At 44.8% G+C, this 15,785-nt stretch overlaps 2 protein-coding genes across 4 annotated transcripts; one reads left to right on the forward strand and one right to left on the reverse strand.

Annotated features, from left to right (window-relative positions):
• Nucleotides 1–447: 447 nt before the first annotated feature.
• On the reverse strand, nucleotides 448–7,420 carry LOC121566463 (G-protein-signaling modulator 2-like). 2 transcript variants are annotated; one of them, XM_045215147.1, is made up of 6 exons: nucleotides 7,080–7,420; nucleotides 6,863–6,915; nucleotides 6,243–6,738; nucleotides 5,774–5,933; nucleotides 5,207–5,433; nucleotides 448–1,042 (listed from the first exon to the last, which is right to left on the reverse strand). In XM_045215147.1, exons 3-6 carry the CDS (start codon nucleotides 6,714–6,716, stop codon nucleotides 902–904), a joined length of 1,002 nt encoding a protein of 333 aa, XP_045071082.1. In that variant the 5' UTR covers nucleotides 6,717–6,738; nucleotides 6,863–6,915; nucleotides 7,080–7,420; the 3' UTR covers nucleotides 448–901. The 2 variants fall into 2 exon arrangements, with proteins under 2 accessions (XP_045071082.1, XP_045071081.1); XM_045215146.1 differs by lacking the exon at nucleotides 6,863–6,915.
• Nucleotides 7,421–8,911: 1,491 nt separating this feature from the next.
• Nucleotides 8,912–15,731, forward strand: LOC123484630 (pre-B-cell leukemia transcription factor 2-like). 2 transcript variants are annotated; one of them, XM_045215156.1, is made up of 9 exons: nucleotides 9,125–9,191; nucleotides 9,281–9,282; nucleotides 9,999–10,072; nucleotides 12,090–12,334; nucleotides 12,734–12,924; nucleotides 13,214–13,349; nucleotides 13,473–13,614; nucleotides 14,809–14,897; nucleotides 15,080–15,731. In XM_045215156.1, the coding sequence occupies exons 3-9, from the start codon at nucleotides 10,024–10,026 to the stop codon at nucleotides 15,158–15,160; spliced, it is 933 nt and encodes a 310-aa protein (XP_045071091.1). In that variant the 5' UTR covers nucleotides 9,125–9,191; nucleotides 9,281–9,282; nucleotides 9,999–10,023; the 3' UTR covers nucleotides 15,161–15,731. The 2 variants fall into 2 exon arrangements, with proteins under 2 accessions (XP_045071090.1, XP_045071091.1); XM_045215155.1 differs by lacking the exon at nucleotides 9,281–9,282 and having other exon boundaries at nucleotides 8,912–9,191.
• The last annotated feature ends 54 nt before the right edge of the window (nucleotides 15,732–15,785 follow it).

Here is a 15,785-nt window from a genome sequence, read left to right on the forward strand (position 1 = left end):
GTTTATCTGTCTTTGTGACTTCCATGTTAACAAATGGAAAAGAAAGTCTAGAAGGCTAAAGAAAGTTAAAGTACCCCACTTCAAGTTCCTTGTGTTGCACAGAGCATACTTAGCATTTTATCTTCAAGCAGCCAGTTGTCATATGATATAACTTTTCACACTTTGAGGAACCGCAATAACAAGTATTCTTCCTCATCACTTACCACCTTCACCGCCTAGACAGTTCAAGACTTCCTCCGAAAGTTGCCGTCTCAGTTGGAGTGGACTGGAGTCCGACAAGACTGCAGACTTCCTGGAGGCACCTAGGCTTTTGATGCTGTGTGGGCTTTGCATTGGCCCTCAATAGCTCTGTGGGGTCTCTAGACAAAGGCTGTGGGGCTTTATCGTAAGCGTTCTCGGAGAACAACTAGAAACGCTCTTGGTGCAGGTCAAACATTTAACGCTTAGTTTATTCTCGTGAGGGGCTTTATTCAAATACAAGATGGAAACACAATCAAACACTCTCATTGATACTCATTCACTGCTGTGCTGAGCAAAACTCATTTCCTCATATCACAATAAATACATTTAAAGCACCCCAAAGCTTAGGGGCATTTTGAACATCATGCAAATTATTGTGCAGTCAACATACAAATCTACCCACTCTGTAAGCTTAATATCGTACAACAAACATTGTAATTAGTCTATATAGTATTATGCAGCTGAATTGACGCCTCTATTAATCACATACCATTTAAAAAATAAAATTACTGATGCAGTCATCGAAACAGATGGTACTGTCAACTCAGACCATAACAGAACAAAATGGTCATGCCTGGTCTGGCAAGGTGAAGAAGCAAAAGCCATGGCACTATAGGGCTACACCACATGGTCCGAGTCATCTCTCCAACATGTGCATCTCTCAGGTTCCCAGAATCCCAGGCAGCTCAGTCCTCTGGTCCTCCATGCGTCCTCCCTGGACACTCAGCAGTAAGGAAAAGAAGTCTTCATCATCCATGGGGCCCGGGGCCGCACTGCGCTGCTCCTCCAGCCTACCCTGGGCCTGAGGAACAGAGACAGACAGAAACACCACATAACATGATGCCTATTTTACACTGGACCTGAGGTAAGGAGACGGGACATTACACCTACGTAACACCACATGACATGATGCGTATACACCATATGACATGATATGTTGTTACACCATACAACATAATGCCCAATGCCCATGTTACAGCACGACATACAGGTGTAGGATATTCATTCAAAATTAAGCTACAGCGGATTCGGAAAGTATTCAGACCCCTTTACTTTTTCCACATTTTGTTAAGTTACAGCCTTATTCTAAAATTGATTAAATTGTTTTTTTCCCTCATCAATACCCCATAATGACAAAGCACAAACTGGTTTGTAGAAATTTTAGCACATTTATTAAAAATAAAATAAAAATACATTTACATAAGTATTCAGACTCTTTACTCAGTACTTTGTTAAAGCACATTTGGCAGCAATTACAGCCTCGAGTCTTCTTGGGTATGACACTACAAGCTTGGCACACCTGTATTTGGGGAGTTTCTCCAATTCTTCTCTGCAGATCCTCTCAAGCTCTGTCAGGTTGGATGGGGAGCGTCGCTGCACAGCTATTTTCAGTTCTCTCCAGAGATGTTCGATCGTGTTCAAGTCCGGGCTCTGGCTGGGCCACTCAAGGACATTCTGAGACTTGTCCCGAAGCCACTCCTGCGTTGACTTGGCTGTGTGCTTAGGGTCGTTGTCCTGTTAGAAGGTGAACCTTCACCCCAGTCTGAGGTCCTGAGCGCTCTGGAGCAGGTTTTCATCAAGGATCTCTCTGTACTTTGCTCCGTTCATCTTTCCCTCGATCCTGACTAGTCTCCCAGTCCCTGCAGCTGAAAAACATCCCCACAGCATGATGCTGCCACCAGCATGCTTCACCGTAGGGATGGTGCCAGGTTTCCTCCAGACGTGACGCTTGGCATTCAGGCCAAAGAGTTCAATCTTGGTTTCATCAAACCAGAGAATCTTTAGGTGCCTTTTGACAAACTCCAAGCGGGCTATCATGTGACTTTTACTGAGGAGTGGCTTCCGTCTGTGTCACGATCGTTGTAAGAAGCGGACCAAGGCGCAGCGTGATAGGCGTACATCTTTTAATGAGTACTTTACACCAACAACAAAACAACAAAACGATACGTGAAGTCTAAAGGTTCACCAACACAAACCTATACAGATCAAGATCCCACCAATAACTAGTGCCAACAGGCTGCCTAAGTATGGTTCCCAATCAGAGACAACGAGAATCAGCTGCCTCTGATTGGGAACCACCCTGGCCAACATAGAAAACACTAACTAGAACACAACATAGAAACTCACACATAGAAAATCCACACCCTGGCTCAACATATAAGAGTCCCCAGAGCCAGGGCGTGACAGTACCCCCCCAAAGGCGCGGACTGCGACCGCGCCAACCAAACCCAACAGGGGAGGGGCCGGGTGGGCATTCCGCCTCGGAGGCGGATCCGGCTCCGGGCGTGACCACCACTCTCTCGCTACCCCCCCGTAGCGCCCCTGGTCTGGTCTGGCCCCGCTGGCCGGAGCTGGACTGGACACCAGTGGAGCGGATTGCTCAGGCTCCGGTGTGGAGCAGCTGACCGGTGCCTAACCAGGCACCGGTGGAACAGGCACGGGCTGTGCCGGACTGACGACGCGCACCACTGGGTTGGTGCGGGGAGCAGGAACAGGCCGGACCGGGCTGGTGACGCGCACCACTGGCTTGGTGCAGGGAGCAGGAACGGGCCGGACCGGGCTGACAACGCGCACCACTGGCTTGGTGCGGGGAGCAGGAACAGGCCGGACCGGGCTGACGACGCGCACCACTGGCTTGGTGCGGGGAGCAGGAACGGGCCGGACCGGGCTGACGACGCGCACCGCTGGCTTGGTGCGGGGAGCAGGAACAGGCCGGACCGGGCTGGCGACGCGCACCACAGGCTTGGTGCGGGGAGCAGGAACGGGCCGGACCGGGCTTACGACGCGTACCACTGGCTTGGTGCGGGGAGCAGGAACGGGCCGGACCGGGCTGACGACGCGCACCACTGGCTTGGTGCGGGGAGCAGGAACAGGCCGGACCGGGCTGGCGACGCGCACCACTGGCTTGGTGCGGGAAGCAGGAACAGGCCGGACCGGGCTGGCGACGCGCACCACAGGCTTAGTGCGGGGAGCAGGAACGGGCCGGACCGGACTGGTGACACACACCACTTGCTTGGTGCGAGGAGCGGGACTGGGTTTCCTCATAAACCTCCGCTCCCTCTGCTGCCTACTCAGTTCCTCTTGCCGTGCCTCCACACTCTCCTTCTCCCTCATGACCAGTGACCCCCGTAACCTAGCGGCCTCCTCTGCTAACCGGCTTAACTGCTCTATCGCGGCCTCCTGCTGCCTCGTCGTCCACGGCGTGAGCCCCCCCCCTAAAAAAATGTTGGGCTTCTCTCTCCCCCGTGCTCATGGCCTCCATCCCTCTTGCCAGACTCTCACTCATCTCCTCCCAGGTCCATCCTCTCTCCTCGTCACGCTGCTTGATCCAGTCGAGGTGGGATCTTCTGTCACGATCGTTGTAAGAAGCGGACCAAGGCGCAGCGTGATAGGCGTACATCTTTTAATGAGTACTTTACACCAACAACAAAACAACAAAACGATACGTGAAGTCTAAAGGTTCACCAACACAAACCTATACAGATCAAGATCCCACCAATAACTAGTGCCAACAGGCTGCCTAAGTATGGTTCCCAATCAGAGACAACGAGAATCAGCTGCCTCTGATTGGGAACCACCCTGGCCAACATAGAAAACACAAACTAGAACACAACGTAGAAACTCACACATAGAAAATCCACACCCTGGCTCAACATATAAGAGTCCCCAGAGCCAGGGCGTGACAGTCTGGCCACTCTACCATAAAGGCTGATTGGTGGAGTGCTGCAGAGATGGTTGTCCTTCTGGAAGGTTCTCCCATCTCCACAGAGGAACTCTGGAACTCTGTCAGAGTGACCATCGGGTTCTTGGTCACCTCCCTGACCAAGGCCCTTTTCCCCTGATTGCTCAATTTGGCCGGGCGGCCAGCTCTAGGAAGAGTCTTGGTGGTTCCAAACTTCTTCCATTTAAGAACGATGGAGGCCACTGCGTTCTTGGGGACCTTCAATGCTGCAGAAATGTTTTGGTTCCCTTCCCCAGATCTGTGCCTCGATACAATCTGGTCTCGGAGCTCTACGGACAATTCCTTCGACTTCATGGCTTGGTTTTTGCTCTGACATGCACTGTCAACTGTGGGACCTCATATAGACAGGTGTGTGCCTTTCCAAATCATGTCCAATCAATTGAATTTACCACAGGTGGACTCCAATCAATTTGTAGAAACATCTCAAGGATGATCAATGGAAACAGGATGCACCTGAGCTCAATTTCGAGTCTCATAGCAAAGGGTCTGAATACTTATTGTCACGGATTCTGCCGAGGCTGCCCCTCCTCCTTGCTCGGGCAGGCTGCGGCGTTCGTCGTCACCGGAATACTAGCTACTGCCGATCTATGTTATATGTGTCTATGTTGCACCTGTTGTCTAAGTCACACACCTGTTTCCCATTTGTGTAATCACGCCTACCCTATTTAACCCAGGTGCTCCCAATGTGTCTTGTGCGTGGTTGTTTTTCATTTCGTGTGACGTTTGGTGAGCGGGTTAGTTCCTTCCTTCGTGAAGGTATTGCTGTGTTGTTTTTCTTTACTCAAGTTCAGTAAAGTACGTTTCCTCGAGTTCTGTGTCCTGCGCCTGACTTCGATCCACCGCATTACACTGACACTCGTTACACTTATGTATGTAAGGTATTTCTGTTTTCTATTTTTTATAAATTTGGTAACATTTCTTTAAACCTGTTTTCACTTTGTCATTATGGGGTATTGTGTGTAGATTGCTGAGATTTTTATTTATTTAATCCATTTTAGAATAATGCTGTAACGTAACAAAATATGGAAAAAGTCAAGGGGTCTGAATAGTTTCCGAATGCACTGTACATGAAAAGTGCAATACTGTTAATATAACTTTGTGTTAGTGCGGGTTTTCCGTTAACCATATGACATGATGCCTTCATGATATATTGCTTATGACTAGAACAAAATAATGTTTTGGTCAAATTGACTACTGGCAGCTTTGGTGATTACAGTTACTTACTTGCGAGATGAGAATCATATTGTACAAGTCCTCGTTATGCACTGCAATTGGAGCAGACTTTTTAGGCTTTGTATCTTTTACGCTGCTCCTCTTCTTATTGGCTTTCGACTTAGGGGGTGGGGTGTCATGTAGTTCCGCCCGCTGGTCATCAAGCCGACGACCTTGGGAAGTAGCCACCAAGTCAAAGAATTCATCTTTCTGCAGCGAAGTCATTGAGGAGAAATGCACTGTTGGGAATGGAAGGGGAGAAAAGATAGTGGAGACATGCTACATTTAGTGGCCTAGTTCATTTAGTGTCCTAGTTAATCATTCAAACAATATTATTTCAAATTTCACTAATGTACAGAAGACATTCTAATATGTGTCCATGCCACAGTTCTATAATAGAAGTGCTTCAATGGATATTGGTACCATACAGTTATTTACAGATTTTCCCCATCTGCCATTTGAAATGAGTCAGTGTGTCTATGGTGAAACAAGGGAAGCTAATTGCAACAGTTGTTATGTTTACAACAGTCACTTAGTTAGTTATCATTACAGGGAGTTTTTCCCCCCGCTTTATTTCACCTCTGTGGGCTCTGTGGGCTGGAATGTAGGTGTTGGGTTCAGAATGGCACCTTCTCCTCCCTCTGAACGAGCACCGCTGGTCATTGAGTCGTCTTCCTTCTTGCAGAGTAAAGACCAGGTCATACAGCGCGTCTGGGAAATAAGGGGTTAACCGTTGAGCCTGGGAAAGACAGGTGGCAGAAAGAGTGGGCATTATCAAGAACTTCAAAATGGGTGGTATCACTACTCATTTCAAAAACGCTGGCATTTCCACACCTACAAATTCTGTAACCACAAAATGAACCCCTCATTCTTCCACCACTGGTAGGTTGTTTGTTATTTTTCTATATATGAAAGAAAACCCTTCTACATCAAAAACTAATGCTACATCAAAAATGGTAAGACTGGTATTCTGTCACTAAAGGAATTATTGTAATTGTGGGCACAAAGCAAATTGCTATATTTTTTTATAAAAGCAAATGTTATAAACCTGTTTTTGGGCATGCTCTGGGCTCAGCGTATCTTTGGGCAAGTGGTCAAAGGGAAGATGTCTATTTGCGCCAACTTGTAATCCTTGTGATGGTTTGTCCGTCTCCAAATCTTGTTCTGTTATATCCACCATCGCCATCCCCTCTATTTTCGGTCTATCCATTCCTAATCTATCCATCCCTTTAATGTGCTCAACCCCCTCCTCTGTCCCAGTCTCTCCTTTTGCTTTATTTCTTTGGTTGTCCTTTTTTCTTTTGTCTCCATCTCCACTTTCAGTGTTGGCTTTTCCAATCTGTCCATGTCTGGCAGTGGCATCCTCTTCCACACTGGAGTCTTCATCGTTGTTCTGGCCTGTTATTGGCTCTGTCCCTCCCTCAACAACTCTCTCAACATCCACCTCCTTAATTAGATCCTCCAATTGCTCCTCTTCAGCTGTTTCAACTTTGATCTCTGGGTATTCCATGACAATATCCATTTACGTCTGTCTCAGTGTAAACCTGACAAAAATTAGATAAGACAAATATATCAACTGAAGTTCTATTGTACATTATGAGGATTGTGGAACTGATCTAAGAAAATGTATTAGGTAATCTCTTAGAGTTGATCAAAATGTTAACTCACAACAACACATGTAGAAGACTTCTAGTGTGACACAGACTGAACAGTCACTGTAGCTGTAAGCATAATATGGTATAATCTCAACGGCGGTGTTTATGAAAAACCAGAAGGACTGGTTTCCTGCTAACTTCTTTAAGCACTCAATTCCTATCTTGGATTGTACTTGCCCGCCTGCTAATTATTACCTTATCCACCCACTCTCTCAATAAGTCTATCTTACCTGTGTTTTCCTGGAGTTCAGTTTCTGATAAACATCATTTTCTTGTGTCCACATTGATTAGGTATGGCATCACTGATTCACATGGCAGTTTTCTTCATGAGTACTAATTGCTATCAGTTATGCTTCACATATCCCTGTGACGCGCTCTGACGCGCTCTCTCGCTCTCTCTGCCTGCCTGTCAGCCCTCTAGTCTCTTCCTGTTCCTCTTACCCCAACCCACCCCTATTTATTTGCCCCTATCCCTCTGCCTCATGGCATTATAAAATATTACTGTAAAAAGTGAAGTGGTGCGATGTTATCAAATAGCCATGTTTTTAACAAAGCCAAAACTCATCATTTGAGATGAACATCCGAAAGGGGAAATGACTATGAAGTTTTGCTCTGCTCATGTTGCATTTTCAGCAGAACAGCATAGTCAGAAAGCAACATGTTGAAACAGGCACTCTGTTATTCTGAAAGGGGCTGTGGTTTGGCATACTTCCTGTTGACTTGCAGCTAAAGGAGAAGTAGACAAAGTGAGAGAAAGAGAAAGATATATAGTCAGATGTGAGATGTTGATTATTTTAGGTGACATGAGAGAACAGAGGAGAGGGAAATTGTTAATTTGTGTATGTTCATATATGACTTGTCTGAACTATTCTGTAGTTCTAAAATGTGTTCTGCTGTTTATCACCCATTGATGTATGAAACTTTATCACTGTGAATTAATTTGTCAAATCTGTTAATATTATGGAGTGCATGTATTGTCAGTATTGTCCCAGGTGGTGAGGGTAAGCAACAACACATCCGCCAAGCTGACCCTCAAACTCTTTTGACTCATCACATACACAGCTGCTACTGCTTATTATCTATCCTGTTCTCTAGTCACTTTACCCCTACCTAGATTTACATATATCTCAATTACCTCCTAGTACCCCTGGACAATTCAGTGGAGGCTGGTGAGGGGAAAACGGCTCATAATAATGGCTGGAACGGATAAAATGGAATGGCATCAAACACATGGAAACCATGTGTTTGATGTATTTGATACCATTCCACTGATTCCGCTCCAGTCATTACCCCGAGCCCGTTCACCCCAATTAAGGTGCCACCAACTTCCTGTGCTGCACATCGACACCTTACTGGGTTTTTTATTTTTTTATTTAACCTTTATTTAACCAGGTAAGCCAGTTGAGAACAAGTTCTCATTTACAACTGCGACCTGTTCAAGATAAAGCAAAGCAGTGCGATAAAAACAACAACACAGAGTTGGTACCCCGTGTATATAGCCAAGTTATCTTTACTCATGGTGTATTTATTCCTCGTGTTATTATTTTTAAATGTTTCGCTCTGCATTGTTGGCCCTTAAGTAAGAATTTCACTATTAGTCTACACCTGTTTTTTACAAAGCATGAGACAAATAAAATGTGATTAAAATATTTTTTTCGATGATTTCACCTGTGACCTTATTTTGAAGCTGATGCATTATTAAATTAGCTGATATGAAATCAGAAGATGATCCCTCGCCCATCATGGATGCAAATGCTCATTGTATTAGGCTACTTTGAGATTGAAAGATACCCCTCTTCTCTCTTTCTGTTTCTCTCTCTCACACACACACATAGGCCTACACACACAGTTGTCTTATAGTTATATCCATCTACCTGATTGTGTAGAAGACTTACTTAGTTTAAAAGTCATAGCTATGAATATCCCTAGTACAGTAGCCTATGTGCTCTGTGTGGAGTACAATTCGAATTTTATGAACATTCTTGTTAGAGACTTTTTCTCTGGTAATCGCTAGGGGACTCTAGTGCAGGCCTGCTCTAGTGTTTGAGTTTTGAAGGGTGTATGACTGTGATTAGTCGCCGGCGCCACTGTGTGCCGCTCAGGATGTTGCAGCAGCAGGCTCTCACTGGCAACGGGCCCTCTAACGGCCGGGGCCTTGGCCTGAGCTCTCACCCCAGTATGCACCCACTAAACTCGGTTCATCCATCTTCCCACCACCGCTCCGACGGAGACCCGGGCCACGAAGGCGCAGAAAATGGACATGAAAGCCGCAGAGACATTGGTGACATATTGCAACAAATCATGACCATCACCGACCAAAGTTTGGACGAAGCGCAAGCAAAGTTAGTCATCATTTTTACTAACTTATTCAGATTTAGTTACACCTTGCTGCAAAGTGGCTCAATGCCCAAGAGTTAGCTAAAGTTTTCAGAAGTTTTAAAAAATAAAATAACTTTGAAGTGTTTTACTTAGCAAGCTAGGTAGCCAACGTTGCTAGCTACCTAACTGGCTTTGTTTCATGATACGTTGTTTATTAACTGGTTATTACTTCTTCCCCTGGCCTATTTACACGCCATTTGTTGTGAAATTTATAAAACCGATTTTTTTTTGTGGCTAACTCGGAAGAGGGTGAATTCTTGCTAAGCTAAAACTTGCCAGTTGGTTAGCTAGCTAGCTATGCTCTAATGCTTTATTGTTAGCCTGGTAACTAGCTAATAATGTGTTACTACTAACGCGATGGCCGGTTAGATTTACATGTATATGAATAGCAAGATATTATAAACTGACTGTGGCCATAATCTTGACATTATCCATTTCATGTTACATTTGTTCTACGAATAAAATGTTAACATATTAGCTACATATTGTAGCTGCTGCTAGCTATAGCATTGTCTGGCTAACGTTAGCATAGCAGGCTGCAGTGAACTCCACGTCCAAATGTCACGAACAACAGAGCCGATGTTTGTTGTTGTCGTGAATGTCATCTAGCTAAAGTTAGCTAGCTATATCAAGCGTGTGTAAGCAGGCAGCTAGCTAACTAAACAAATAATTGTCCGTTTTGTTGGTGCCAATTGCTCGTTGCTAAATAGCTAGCTAGATAAACTAGATAGCTAGCTAATAATAACAATCATATTTTTTTCAATCGTCAGAAAACACGCATTGAATTGCCATCGAATGAAACCAGCTTTGTTCAGCGTCTTATGCGAGATCAAAGAGAAAACAGGTAAGTTAATTTTAACTAATTGAAACCCTTTGTTTGATTTCAACGTGTAGCTAATTCGTTTAAAAGTTTCGGACCATCTGTGATGAAAACAGAGGAAGATGTTGGCTCCATCACAATAATGAGTTGTGCATGATCCACGCAGTTAAGTTAGATGAAAATTCTCTAACTATTTAACCTTTTCAACAAATATGTATTATGTATGATGACTTTCCTCATTTTGCCGCAAGATGAGCCTTTCTTTATTTGTTTAGTCCACATAGCGCTTCTCCAAGTCTACCTCAGAGGGAGAATATTTGAATTCAAAAAATATATATAAAAGCAACATGTAAAGTGTTGGTCCCATGTTTCACGAGCTGAAATAAAATATCCCAGATATGTTCCATATGCACATTTCTCTCAAATGTTGTGCACAAATTTGTTTACGTAGCTGTTAGTGAGCATTTCTCCTTTGCCAAGAAAATCAATCCACCTGACATGTGTGGCGTATCAAAAAGCTGATTAAACAGCATGATCATTACACAGGTGCACCTTGTGCTGAGGACAATAAAAGGCCACTCTAAAATGTGCAGTTATGTCACACAACACTTTGCCACAGATGTCTGAAGTTTTGAGGGAGCATCCAACTGGCATGCTGACTGCAGGAATGTCCACCAGAGCTGTTGCCAGATAAATTAAAGTTATTTTTTTTTTTACATTTTAGTCATTTAGCAGACGCTCTTATCCAGAGCGACTTACAGTTAGTGCATACATTTTTTTTCTTCGTACTGGTCCCCCGTGGGAAACGAACCCACAACCCTGGCATTGCAAACGCCATGCTCTACCAACTGAGCTACACGGGACTACCATAATTTCTCTACCATAAGCTGCCTCCAACGCCGTTTTAGAGAATTTGGCAGTACGTCCAACCAGGCTCACAAAAGCAGACCATGTGTAACCATACCAGCCCAGGACCTCCAGATCCGGCTTCTTCACCTGCAGGATCGTCTGAGAACAGCCACCCGGACAGCTGATGAAACTGCGGGAATTCACAACCAAAGAATTTCTGCACAAACTGTCAAAACTGTCTCAGGGAAGCTCATCTGCATGCTCGTCGTCCTCACCAGGGTCTTGACCTGACTGCAGTTCGGTGTCGTAACCGACTTCAGTGGGCAAATGCTCACCTTCGATGGCCACTGGCATGCTGGAGAAGTGTGCTCTTCACGGATGAATCCCGGTTTCAACTGTACCGGGCAGATGGCAGACGTGTGTATGGCGTCGTGTGGGCGAGCGGTTTGCTGATGTCAAAGTTGTGAACAGAGCGCCCTATGGTGGTGGTGGGGTTATGGTATGGGCAGGCATAAGCTACGGACAATGAACACAATTGCATTTTATCGATGGGAATTTGAATGCACAGAGATACCGTGACGAGATCCTGAGGCCCATTGTCGTGCCATTCATCCGCCGCCATCATCTCATGTTTCAGCATGATAATGCACGGCCCCATGTCGCAAGGATCTGTACACAATTCCTGGAAGCTGAAAATGTCCTAGTTCTTCCATGGCCTGCACAATGTCACCCATTGAGCATGTTTGGGATGCTCTGGATCGACGTGTACGACAGTGTGTTCCAGTTCCCGCCAATATCCAGCAACTTCGCACAGCCATTGAAGAGGAGTGGGAAAACATTCCAGAGGCCACAATAAACAGCCCGATCAACTCTATGCAAAGGAGATGTGTCGAGCTGCATGAGGCAAATGGTGGTCACACCAGATACTGACTGGTTTTCTGATCCAAGCCCCTACTTTTTTTTTAAGGTATCTGTGACCAACAGATGCATATCTGTTTTCCCAGTCATGTGAAATCCATAGATTAGGGCCTAATTTATTTATTTCAATTGACTGATTTCCTTATATGAACTGTAACTCAGTAAAATCTTTGAAATTGTTGCATGTTGCGTTTATATTTTTGTTCAGTGTAATAGGAGACATTGTAACTCTTAATTTACCATGAATCAGATTGACAGACATCTCTTGTTGCAGGCCTATCAATGCGAAATGCTCAGGAGGAAGAATCACAGGACCCACAGCTGGTGCGATTGGACAACATGCTGCTGGCGGAGGGTGTGGCTGGGCCGGAGAAAGGTGGTGGGGCGGCAGCAGCGGTGTCCGCAGCCACCAGCTCCGGAGGGATGTCGCCAGACAGCTCACTGGAGCACTCAGACTACAAAAGCAAGTTGAGCCAGATTCGCAACATCTATCACACTGAGATGGAGAAATATGACCAGGTACTTTTCTAGTAAATTTTTTCTTAAAGCAGTAGGGCAGTCCCACTCCTTTTGTATTGTTTTTTGCTTTATTGAAAAGATAGTAAAGTGTTGGAAAGACAGGGAAGATGGAGGGAGGGTGAGTCAAAGAGCAGTGGGCCGATTCGAACTCATATCGACTCTGGCATACATGTGTGCCGGGGTCAGTCGCTGTACTTGATTTGAAGTGGAGGGACTTGACACTTTGCACATACTGAAAATGACACCCTTTAGCGAAGTAAACCAAAATGAGGTGATGTTATAATTTAGGTGAGATAGTTGAAGGTGAACATAAATGACAGACGTCAACAGTATGGGCCCGCTATTGACTTCCATCCATATCTGTCTCCAATCCCCCCCCTCTCTCTGTGTCTCCTGTAGGCCTGTAGTGAGTTCACTACCCACGTGATGAACCTGCTGAGGGAGCAGTCGCGTACACGGCCCGTGTCACCACGGGAGATCGAGCGCATGGTGGCCATCATCCACCGCAAGTTCAGCTCCATCCAGACACAACTCAAGCAGAGCACCTGCGAGGCCGTCATGATCCTGAGGTCCCGCTTCCTCGACGCCAGGTCAGTGTATAACACTGTTATTGGGGTGACACAACACCTGTCAAAACTTGCCATGACAGTGAATGACAATTCATATACAGGTAGCATTTTTATGAAAAATAAAACATTCCATAAATGAACAGTGGTTCATGGTCATACCACTCATATGTACAGTGCATAATCATGATATTATGGTGCAGGTTGTGAATGACTGTTGTGTGTCAATATCAGTTGTTACTGTAGTTGTGAAATGTACACTTCTGCCTGGGTTGTATGCCCACTCTCAACTCACTCACCTTTGTGTTGTCAGGCGTAAGAGACGTAACTTCAGCAAGCAGGCGACGGAAGTCCTGAACGAGTATTTCTACTCCCATCTCTCCAACCCCTACCCCAGTGAAGAGGCCAAAGAAGAACTAGCCAAACAGTGTAGCATCACTGTCTCTCAGGTAACCTTTCTTCATATACTGTATGTCTCTCTCTTTCTGTCCTTACTATTAGCTCACCAATTGATACGTCCATATACAGTTGACTCCATTGACCAACCTCTTACTGGCTCTTTACCTGAACAGGTGTGCAACTGGTTTGGCAACAAGAGAATCCGCTACAAGAAGAACATTGGGAAGTTCCAAGAGGAGGCCAACATCTATGCCATGAAGACGGCCATCGTGGCGACACAGAACGAGGACTCTCCACACACACCCAACTCAACAGGTAAGAGCTGAGGAAAGGAAGCCAGGCCTAGTGATACACACGGTTTTGAGTTTATGGTTCAATTGGTAATAGAAATGGATGGGTTGTTAGTGTTTTTGTGTTACAGAGCAGCAAGGGGAACTGCCCCTCTACCTTCAGACTTTGCTCAAACCCTACCTCCAACCTGCTCTGCCACCTCTGGTCTCTTGACCCTCCCACTCATCCCATTCAAAGCTCTTCTCTGTCCTGTGCAACCCTCCCCCCCAACCTACCTCTACAAAGAGTACCTTGATTAATCCTACAGCACCCCCCAACACTAACAGCCTTGCCTTCTTTGGACTAACACTCACGCTACTACCACTGACTTTGGTGATTACTTTATTGAGGAAAAATTACTATGACTACATGTAGGCTAATAAAAAAATAAAAATAAAAAAACCCAGCTGTAACAGTTTAAACCCAACGCATGGCGCAATACCTGGCTGTGTCATCACACAGTTCCATAGTTATTGCTGGAAATAGAGGAGGATATAGCCTACTGTTGTACACTATTCTCCCTATTATAATTCTATATACACTCATCTTCCAACATTACCACGGGTTAAAGAACTGAATGTGGCAATTTTCAGAATGAATCAAACCACCTTTTTCTTTCTTTTGTGCGTAAAGGCTCTCCAAACCTGTTTTTTTTTATGATTCATAAATACTTTCCTAACCCTAAATAATCTACAAGATCAGAGAATTTTTAAATCTACTAAATGGTGCTGAAACGGAGACAAATATGCATATATTTCTTTAATTGATCCCTAATATTCTATACCCGTTCGCTCGATATATTTGATTGAGTCAGTACACCATATTTAAAGGGATGGCTTAAAACCCTATTTAATGAAAACTCCACGAGAAAATCTGTTGGCCAGCAGGTGGGAGGGTTTTCAGCAGTTGAATTACATTTAATCAGAACCACGTCTGCCATGCCCGTTACGCGACTGAATAAGGTAAGTCTGAATACCAGCTACTGAGAAGTGCGTAGGAAAGGCGTGCGTAAGAAAGGTGTAATTTCCTAAGTGGGAATCGGGCCTTTTGTGCTGTCTTGCCAACTCCTTGCCCAGACAATAGAAGTCGGCTTTACAGCACAAACAGATCTGGGACCAGGGTGATGTTGTAGGCGTAATAGCCCCTATTAAAGACGTCTCCCCTTTTGTTCCTCCACAGGATCGGGGGGCTTCTCTCTCACTGGACCAGACCTTTTCCTGGGAGTTCCGCCAATGAATGGAGAACAGCCTGTCTACATGGGAGCGCAAGTATGGAACTCTGTCATTCACTTCATGTTACATATCATCTTTATTTTAGCTCGTAGCTAATTGAGAGCACATTCTCATTCACAACAACAACCTTGGGGAATAGTTGTATTGGAGTGGAGAGGGGTTAATGTAGGTCTACAAGTCACCACGTCTTTTTTGCCCCCTCTTTTTCTCTTTGGCAGACCAATGGGAACTGGCAAGGGCAAAACACGCCCCCCTCTGCCACTTCCCCGGGAAACGACCACTCTGGAGATTCTGACTGATGGTCCCGCCCCCTTTGCGTCGATGACATAGATGGAAATATTGACAACGGAAAAAGACTGAAAGAATGATATCACTCTTACTTGGCTGCAGTTTTTGTATGTCTTTTCTGTTTCTTACTGTCCGATGATACTGTTCATTATGTTTGTATGAGTTGAATGTGTGTGTGTGTGTGTGTGATGTTTAGTTGGGATCATGGGTTTCGTTTTCCACTACTTTATATGTTACTGTGGTATGTGGGCAGGGAGGCTTGGGAAATTGCATTACCATTGTTTTATTAGGCTATATTATTAATGCTGTTATTACAACTATTTTACGATTTTTGTTTAAAGCTCAGATATAGTTGCATTTAGAGGATGTGGGGGCAATAGAGAAAATCCAAAGATTTTGTTTGTTTTCTCTTTTCTACTGGGCTTGTGTGTGTGTGTTTGTCTATATCATGAATGAAGTGTGTGTGCTGGTTATATTAACGGTTTGAATGAATATATCAACAGTGCTGTCATTCTGTACAGTGAGTGAAAAACACCTTTATTCTCTACCTCTTTTACAATAAAGACTCTGTATTCACAGTCAGTTGGTCTGTCTTGATTGGTTGATATCAGCATAAGAGACCTCCTAATACGGCAG

Source organism: Coregonus clupeaformis, unplaced genomic scaffold (assembly GCF_020615455.1).
Source record: "Coregonus clupeaformis isolate EN_2021a unplaced genomic scaffold, ASM2061545v1 scaf0377, whole genome shotgun sequence".
NCBI lineage: Eukaryota > Metazoa > Chordata > Actinopteri > Salmoniformes > Salmonidae > Coregonus > Coregonus clupeaformis.

Excerpts from the sequence above, each read along its gene's own strand:
- LOC121566463 (XM_045215146.1), bottom strand. The coding sequence starts at position 6,716 with ATGGATATTGTCATGGAATACCCAGAGATCAAAGTTGAAACAGCTGAA. Across the intron at positions 5,434-5,773 it reads AGCCCACAGAGCCCACAGAG|TGCATTTCTCCTCAATGACT; the intron begins GTGAAATAAAGC and ends CATTCCCAACAG. Across the intron at positions 1,043-5,206 it reads ATATGATTCTCATCTCGCAA|GCCCAGGGTAGGCTGGAGGA; the intron begins GTAAGTAACTGT and ends TCTGTTCCTCAG.
- LOC123484630 (XM_045215155.1), top strand. The coding sequence starts at position 8,953 with ATGTTGCAGCAGCAGGCTCTCACTGGCAACGGGCCCTCTAACGGCCGG. Across the intron at positions 10,073-12,089 it reads CGAGATCAAAGAGAAAACAG|GCCTATCAATGCGAAATGCT; the intron begins GTAAGTTAATTT and ends CTCTTGTTGCAG. Across the intron at positions 12,925-13,213 it reads TCCCGCTTCCTCGACGCCAG|GCGTAAGAGACGTAACTTCA; the intron begins GTCAGTGTATAA and ends TTGTGTTGTCAG.